General features: G+C 30.9%; 1 protein-coding gene across 12 annotated transcripts; it reads right to left on the bottom strand.

The window, feature by feature from the left end:
- Nucleotides 1–241: 241 nt before the first annotated feature.
- LOC146527142 (solute carrier family 66 member 3) lies at nucleotides 242–5,816 on the bottom strand. Of its 12 annotated transcripts, none has more exons than XM_085206048.1 (6): nucleotides 5,606–5,816; nucleotides 5,210–5,223; nucleotides 4,701–4,867; nucleotides 4,320–4,545; nucleotides 3,813–3,933; nucleotides 242–3,264 (listed from the first exon to the last, which is right to left on the bottom strand). In XM_085206048.1, exons 3-6 carry the CDS (start codon nucleotides 4,853–4,855, stop codon nucleotides 3,083–3,085), a joined length of 684 nt encoding a protein of 227 aa, XP_085062174.1. In that variant the 5' UTR covers nucleotides 4,856–4,867; nucleotides 5,210–5,223; nucleotides 5,606–5,816; the 3' UTR covers nucleotides 242–3,082. The 12 variants fall into 12 exon arrangements, with proteins under 12 accessions (XP_085062174.1, XP_085062172.1, XP_085062173.1 ...); XM_085206046.1 differs by having other exon boundaries at nucleotides 4,701–4,879; nucleotides 5,182–5,223; XM_085206047.1 differs by having other exon boundaries at nucleotides 5,210–5,263.
- Between the last annotated feature and the right edge of the window lie 3,378 nt (nucleotides 5,817–9,194).

Here is a 9,194-nt window from a genome sequence, read left to right on the forward strand (position 1 = left end):
TTTATAATTTCATTTCTATCTTTGTTGTCGAGGTATAGAGCGGCGTTGAGTTCAGCCACTCAACACCTCCAGAATTCGGCGGAAAGTGGGGAACAGGAAGTGTCTTAACATTAGGTTCTCTCTGTCTACCCTGCTGTTTACGGGCTACAGCGTAAAGCTGATTTATGATTTATTTTATTTTATAATATGTTGTACTCGTTCGTTCGTCGTGTACTGGGAATTGAAATAAAAGGCGAACTTAGTGACTGATCAGCGTGCATTCTCACGTTATATTTGATAGTGAAGGTACCGTCGATACACACATCTATCTATACTATAATATAATAAAGCGGAAGAGTTTGTTTGTTTGTTTGTTTGAACGCTAAGATCTCTGGATCTACTGGTCCGATTTACATTGTTTTTGTTTTGTATGAAAGCTGCATTCTTCAGAAGTGCTATAGGCTATATAACATTACATTATACATATAAACTAATATATTTTAAAGTACTTTCTAATTTGACATGCAATTTATTCTGCCATGTTAATAACAACCGTCGCAACCGTTACTGCGACATTTTGGTACTCATCCTTATGAAAATAAATATAATAGTCACTTTTAGCATTTCATCTAGATTGAAATTATAGTTTACTGTATAACATTCTAATAATTAATTAAGGAGATGTCACTGAATCGAAATCACCTAGCCTTCGGGAGGCATAGTATGAGTATGACCGACGCGAAAATATTCTTATAGTTCAAGCAGGCGTAGCCGTGTCCGGGTCCACTAGTAATAATATAAATATGACACATATGACAAATGAAACGCCTGATACAAATGAAATAGCAATTCATTGAATGGCCACTATTACTTAACTAAAAACTCATCTAACTTAATTCTAAAAGCGCTTCAACATGCCCCATGCGCCGTTGAAAGCTCGTCTTTCAACAGAAATCTTCCAATAGGGCAAAAATTTTTGAGCAAGCTCTTCGTGTGACTCCATTAGCAGTCCTAATATCAGCAACTCTGCAGATATCATTGGTCCCAAAATGAAGTGCAACAGCTCGCCCTAGTCTCCATTTCAATGGTGGAAGATTATCGTCCTTCACAACGACTTGACCTTTAATGAATCTTTGGACGTGAACCATTTAGTTCGCTTTTGCAGCTCGGAAACATGTACTTTGTTCCATCTGGTCCAAAAATGCTGTCGAAGTTGCTCAATCCTTTGGAAGCGATTCAGGCGGTTGTTGGAAATATGTAGTCTATTCTCAACTGGGAACGCAGTAAGTGGACGTCTAATTAAAAAATGCCCAGGAGTCAACGGCAGCAAGTCGTCTGTATTTGTAGATAAGGGCGTGAGTGGCCGCGAATTTAAAATAGCTTCGATTTGAATTTAAACAGAGTTAAGTTATTCATAAGTGAATTTACAATTTCCCAGCACTCTATTTAAATGGAATTTGGTCCACTTAACACCTGCCTACCAAAGACCACCGAAATTGCAGTTTGTGTTTTAATAGATTGTATTCAGGAAACGACTCTATTTTGTTTGTATAATAATAATATTTAAGGAATATCAAAAACTCAATTCAAATTGTAACATACTCGTATATTTCACTACATGCTTTATAAAGCTTTTAATAAAATAACTCACAAACCCAGTATATTAATCTATATATATATATATATATACATTGACATGGTTTGTATACTGAAGAAAACTCTTAAAAAATCAGTTGTATTACAGATAATTGATATAAAAACATTGTATAAATAAATTATAAATAACACAGAAATTCACTTAAAAATTATATTATTATTGCCAAGGACTCCTCAGCAGACTCTTTAAAGTTAGACTTCATTATCATGGCACATGGAATTTAAATATAATATCGAATATTAATATGGATACAAAATCCTACTTATCATTTGAATTCTTCATTACAATTTCAACACACAAAGTATATAGCTTTTAACAGGTCATATAATAAAACAATTATAATTTCAAGTTGTGTTTAAGCATTGAAAAATTCTAAGAATTCAAATTCTTCTCTACCCTAAACCAATAATTAATTTACCCTCAACCCTTACCCTTAACCAATAATTATTTCTATCGATTATATATTATAATTTTTTATTAACGATTATAATTATGATACACAATTGAATATTTTTACAAATATTCAATTGCGTATCATAATTTCGATAAAATGAATTACAGGGATAAGTATATATTTTTTTACAAATAAAAAGGAATATGAATTTTTATTCGATGTTTTTGTAAAGGTGGGTATTTTATTTTCTATCTATATAAATATATAAAAGGACATGTTCTCACTGACTGAGGTAAGACGCACGCACAGCCGTAACCACTGTGCGTAGATACACAGGACAGATGTTTGTTTTCGTAATCTGGACATTTTGAAAAATTTTAACCCTAAAGGGATGAAATAGGGATTGAAAGTTTGTATGGAAAAAAAAAATTCAATGAGATATTTTTAAGACTAAATTTCAAATTTTATAAAAATAGGTGATGATTACGTGGTGGTGATTTAAAGATTTTTCCATTCACACTTACCCCTTATTTACACCCTTAGGGGGAGAATTCTAATAAACCGTGAAACACGTGTTCAACGAAATATTTTATATTAAGAGTTTGAATTTCAAATTTTATAAAAATTGGTACCGATTTAAATATTTTTACATTTACCTCAGCCAGTAGGAACATGTCCTTTTACATGTATATAATATATGTAATATAACAAGTGCTACTACTAAATAACTTTTAAAAAATTGTGCTATATTAAATGTCTTTTAAACAATTGGTGCATATTTATTGAGCAAAACACTTATTTCATAATAATTTAATAATAATATATTAAGTATGTACTGAAATCTCATTACAATTTTTTTCATAGAGATTTTTAAATGTATACTAAATATCAATTTATATTATTTATCATTGAAGTTTTAAATGTATACCAAATATCAATTTAATCTATGCTGCTCAAACAAAAAGGCAACTTTATTATGTATACTTACATATACATTATACTGTTAAAAATGTGTTTCACATATATAAATGTTGAATAAATATGAGATATATTTAGTCTTTATGGGAATGAACGCTGGCAGATCGTCTTCGTCGTCTTTGTGTTTTCCTCATAACTGGGTACATTTGGTAATACATAGCGGTGAAAAGAACTCCTGAACTTAGTGCAGTGGATACTAAGAAATTAAACATTAGTTTCACATCTGCAGAATCCACATAGACAGTAAAAACACGAGCTGAAATAATAATTCGCCATTAGTTACCTGCTATACATAAGTAAGAGATACCAATTAATTGCAATGCAAAAGAGAGTGTTAATTTTTCATTTGTTTTTATTTCTAATAACAATATCCTTCCTTCCAAATTTTTACAATCCCAAATTATTTTGGGGTTTCATAGATGCATGAAAGCTTATGTGACAGGTTGGTTGATGGTTATGGGTTAATTCAGAAGTTATTTTTAAGATACAAATAAATTTGTGGGGAAAAAATAACCTGCCATTACGTGTATTTGTGTATATTGTACATTAATGTCAATAGACAAATTTAAAATAATATGATTAAAAAAATTAAATAAGTTTCACCCTGTATTCTATACACAGCAGGGTAGGTAGAGGGAACATAGTGTTAAGACATTCCGTTACCCACTTTCTGCCGAATTCTAGAGGCATTGCGTGGTGTAGTTGGTTGCTAAATTAATTATAAAATGCTAAATAAATTATAGATTTGTTAAAAATATACTTATATTTAAAAAATGCATAAATAAAAAAAACTTATTTACTTACAGAGGTTGGTGAGTACTGATATAATCCATGTAGTTAGAGAAACTGCATCAGCATTAGCAGCTTTAATAATGCCATATATATATGTAATTTTAGCTGATCCACTCAAAGGTGTACATAAAGGCTAAAAATTTAAAACAAACTTATTTAGTTAAAAACTTGGCATACCTAAATATTTAGTATGTATATCTATTTTCTTGGCTTCACACTGTATCTTGCAAATAGTAGAGTAGGCACATGAATTGTAGTGTCAAGACACTCTGTTTCATACTTTCCCCCGAATTCTGGAGGCATGAAGGAAGGCATTGACAACCAGTCACTTATATAAAATTTTAACATAGTTCTATAGAATAGAATAGAATAGAAATAAATGGATTTTTCACTGACGCTGTTATAATATAAAGAAACATTTTCTATTCTCAGTGTGTTCACTTTAAAAATAATAAAAATACTTTATACAAAGTATAGAGCCAAAATATTAATTATAATTACTAATGGTTCAATCCTTACCACAAGGTACGAAAGAATCTCTTTTGGCAGTAATCCTAATGCAAATCCTATACTTGTTGTGAAATAAGCAAGTGATGTAAAAAGCACAATAGGTGCCAATAGATATCCCTTAAATTTCAATACATAATATGTAAGTACATAAACTTGTAGTAAGATTATGGGATACTCCATATATGTCATGATACTATAATTGTTTGTATAGTTATAAAGGGTCATTATTGTAAACCTGAAATATAGCAATGTTAAAAAATTATTTGTATGAAAATGTATGAAATTTATTTGTTACATAATATAAACACCCAAAAGCTTGTTATTTAATTAAATACTCAGAAGTTATTATTATTTTCTAAAAGTGGTATTGGTATATATTTATAAACATACCCTGTAATTTCCATGAGCATAGCTTGTAAATATATTCCTTCTGCTGATTGCCTCTTCTTGATAAAAATAATTTGTGGCACTTTTAAGAATAAACATGATAAAACTGTTAATGTACTGACAGCATTCGCCAGTATTTGCACCATTTGTGAGTCCATGTTGGATGTATCCTGAAACAAGTTCTAGTAGTGCTTTAACATTATAAATGAAACAAGGTCAGTGAGGTAATTTGAAAGAAAATTGTTCTAAATAGATGTTGGCAGGGGTCTTCAGTTACCACTCAATTGTCCCGCCACTAAATTGTCAACAAACAAGGTCACATTAAACTACTGCGATCTAAGAATTATCCGACTATATTGAAATCAATATATTTACTTTTACCGAACATGCTGAACTATATATGTATTTTAATATAAGTGTAAGCTAACATAACATTTACCAAATACCGTAGAAATATTTTATTTGACAAAATAATGTAACCTACCAGAAGATATTTCCTGCTATATATATACCTGCTTGTCGGCTTCTGAAATTTACAAATTTTCTCATAAACTTAAAATTTATTTCTGAAATAAATACATAAGGATTTTGTTAGCATTTTTTATCTCAAAGGCAAGGAATGTTATGTTCTAAATTCTAAAAAGAAAGGATTTTATTGTTCAAAAGAATTATTGCCATTTCAGTTTTTAAATAGTGTCAAAAAATAAAAGTGACAGTGAACAACAAAATATAGTATATAATTATGTTCCTTGAACAAAATAAATGTTAATGTTGTTCCTTTTACTTAGTACATTAATTTTGTTATAAATAATAACTATAATATTTAAGTAAACTTGAAATATATTTTGCCACTTATACAGCTCAAATTATAAATGTAGTTCACGATATTTTACGATACTTTTACTTACCTTTACGATATTTTCATTTCATGCAACTATCCAGGCAGCTATTTAGGCTTTTCCAGTCTATCCATGTAGGGACACGGTATAGAATATATATATCGATACTGTACTCAAACTTTACAAACACTTTACGAAAAAAAAGTATCGTACTCATAAAAGTATTGATATAAAAATATCGATACTTCGAAGTATCGAGTACTTTTGTTAGAGACTAATGCGTATATGGTTGACTTTCTGTGAATGTCAGTCAATAAGTATAAATAAAGTGAATAGTTTTAGTAGAACAGAACATAAATAAAAATAGATAAAAAAATATTTTTTTAACTCTTACTCATAAAAATATCAAAACAAAAGAATAGACGCTATGAAGTACCGAGTCTTTTCGTAGGTAGTGATGCGCATACGTCATGTCTTTACGTCACTAACTGGATTGGATTCTGGCAAACTTCCGAAAGCGAGAAGCCCAAGACCGGTTGGCGCATGATAAGGGAGGACTACGTTCAGCAGTGGACGGCGATAGGCTGATGGAAGCTTCCGAAAACATATAGGGTATATTTTAGTAATAAAATGTACCCGATTAAAACCGATTGTAAAATCGGTACATAAATAAAAAACGTTATGGCAATTTATACTTGGCCAAACAACGATTTTTTGCTTTGTTAATTATGATCAAGGAACATATATGTACTGTATATTTAAAATAAATATTTAAATTTGTTTTTTGTCTTTTTGGATCTATAACTCTGCGTCGAATTTTGTATATTTTATTATGAAACCAAAGAAGTTAAATATAACTTTTATCGTATGCAATAGTCGTAACTATTGCATTCGTATGTTTAGCTACCTAAAAATTATTTATTAGATTAAGTGATAGTATTTTAATGTGTGGATAATATAGTATCATTTTAAAAAGTATTTGAATTCTAAATTCCGAACGTTATAGACATATAGCATCTATCATAGATGTCAAAGTTATGTGACATTTTATTCAAAATTTAAATTTTTAAATGGCTTGGTAACGGTCAGTGACATATTTGCTAGTGTTCGCTGGTATAATTTATGTTCTTTGAATTCACTGTTTTGCATTATTATAGAATTAGGTTTCAGAAGTGAAATATCAAAAGAAAACTATACAACACTATTGTTACAAATACAATCTTATTTATTAAAAATCAAAATAACTATAAACTGAAGTTTAAATAACTAGAAACTTATATAAAACACCAACAACATTCGAAAACACATATAGGTATTTACTCAGTGTTAATTATAGCAGCTCTTTTAACCAATTCACAATATTTATTAATTAAAACATTTAAATTACTTTATAACTTGCTAATAATGAGCTATTAACAACCTAGTAACAAATCACATCAACTACCACACGTGTAACCTCAAGTATATGAGGGCCAAATATGTCTTCCCGCTTAAATTAGTAACTTAATAACAAAATGAAAAGAGCGGGCAATTTGATATTGACAGTGACATTGACACATTGCAGTACTATATTTGACAGTTGACATTTGTAGCACGGAAGTCTCCTAACTATAGTTATTGATTTATAGTGTTTAAAAATAAAGTACCTTTTTATTGCCATTAAAATAAATAATATTTAATAGTAATAAAATTATATATTAACGATAAAATGCTATCCACGTCGAAGAAGAACAGTACATACGTATAGTTTTTATTTCTTTCTTTATTATGTATGTACATTTTATATATATATATTTTAATAATAGTTATGTAAGTAAGTGTAAGTAATTAATTTTAAGTATATTATGAAACTGTCCCTATCCATGCCGTGGCAGCTTATAAGTAAATCAACACTAAGCTAATAGTTTTAAGACATGTTTGTAATATCCGTTTAAGTGTATGTTTTGTTAGTTGTCCTTAATAAATAAATAAATAAATGTATATTCAGCGATTTTATAATCTTATAATATATGTTTTTTTTATTTGAATTATTATATTCATCCTGTCCCAATAGACGCGACTGCAAATGTGATAGTTGTGGTCGTGGGTTCGATATCCACTAGTGGTATTGATCATATTTAAGTTACTGTTTTGTCTCCGCTTCAGGAAGACAAAGCGGTGTTAGGTTACGAAATTTAAAACAGTGTTATTTTTATTATAATTAAACATTACTTGAGGCCGCCTCGGCGAAGTGGTACAGCGTGTGACTGTAAGCACGACGGTATGGGTTCGATTACCACTCGGGGGTTATGAATTATGTAATTTTTTCACATCACATCACACTGTGGCAAAAACTCAAAGCGCATTCTCGTGCATTCTCTATTACCTATACGAGTATATCCTAATCATAATGAACAATTGGATGATTTGACTATGGCGTCATCTTATTCAATGGTTAGTAGGTAACTAGTATTAAGCTCGCGGCTCAGGCCCGGCTTCACTTGGACATCATTTATTTAATCATATATTTTGTCTAACTGCGACTGACTAGACAAAATGCCACATAACAGAATTAGGCGGAAAGTGGGGAACGGAGTGTGAGCATTCATTCATGGGGGCCTGAAAAGAGCGTTGCACCCGGTGCGCCTTCTGCGGCCGGGGAAGGGAGCTAACATCTCCCTCTCCTGTTCTGCAGTTTCCTTCTGCGACATCATGTCCTCGCAGAAGGATGCCACTGCGTCCCACGACTCCGCGCTACCAACCATCCTTCGCACTACGGCGGGCAGCGACAGTTCGCCTCCTACTTCATTTGTGAGGACACGGCGTTGCTCCTCCCAATGACACAGTGGTGACATTATAAAAAATTATATTGCATATATTACTTTGCTCCAGAGTGCAGAAAAAAAGCTTTTAGTCAACACACAAAAGATACGGGTTTTTATGCGTCATTTCGCATAATTTTTAACAAATATAAATAAGAACTTCGGTAAGAAATGATAACTTACAATAGAAACAACATAAAATTGGTATGGAGGTCAATGGACTAGACTCACACTTGACCGGTTATCATTTTTTTATAAGAATACATTAGCAATAACAGCTTTACACTTCAGAATCTTGTTGTTGTCTAAAACCTTATGGTCTGCGAGAAACTATGTACTGGTTTTGCACATATTTTTTTTTACTTTCACACTGTAAGTACCTTGCACTGTAAGTGTCAGTGTGTACTTAATATTTTTACTATAGAATTTTGATAATAGTACCTATCTATTAATATTCGTATACTCTTATATTGGATGGAGAAAGCATATCTTCGTCGACCTTTTGAAGTTGAGCTTTTCTTTCACCCGCATTTGTATATTGAACACTAAGTTCTTAAGTTTAAAAAATACAGTCGAATTGATAACCTCCTTTTCTTACAGAAGTCGGTTAAAAATAACTTCTTGCCGTATCCCGATCATGATGTCATCCATTGGAGTTGTTATAGTTTTCTCTTATTAGCATCGAGCTTTAATAATTATAATTGAAGAACTAATAAACATTTTGGATCTATCGATCGTAAGGTTTATTTACTATATGAAAAGATAACTATGTTTTATTTAACAATGTATACAAAGAAGCACACAATTTGCATAAGTGCTAATCAGGCAAGTACAAAAGTGACCGGGATACTTATTGT

This window comes from Heliconius melpomene, chromosome 21, assembly GCF_056956725.1.
Source record: "Heliconius melpomene rosina isolate 202511_hmr_F chromosome 21, ASM5695672v1, whole genome shotgun sequence".
Lineage (NCBI taxonomy): Eukaryota > Metazoa > Arthropoda > Insecta > Lepidoptera > Nymphalidae > Heliconius > Heliconius melpomene.

What these genes read in the sequence shown, in the direction of transcription:
- LOC146527142 (XM_085206048.1), bottom strand. Translation starts at nt 4,855, where the DNA reads ATGGACTCACAAATGGTGCAAATACTGGCGAATGCTGTCAGTACATTA. An exon ending in ATGCTCATGGAAATTACAGG is followed by an intron (nt 4,546 to 4,700) that starts GTATGTTTATAA and finishes GCTATATTTCAG; the next exon opens with GTTTACAATAATGACCCTTT. An exon ending in ATCAGTACTCACCAACCTCT is followed by an intron (nt 3,265 to 3,812) that starts GTAAGTAAATAA and finishes TTATTATTTCAG; the next exon opens with CTCGTGTTTTTACTGTCTAT.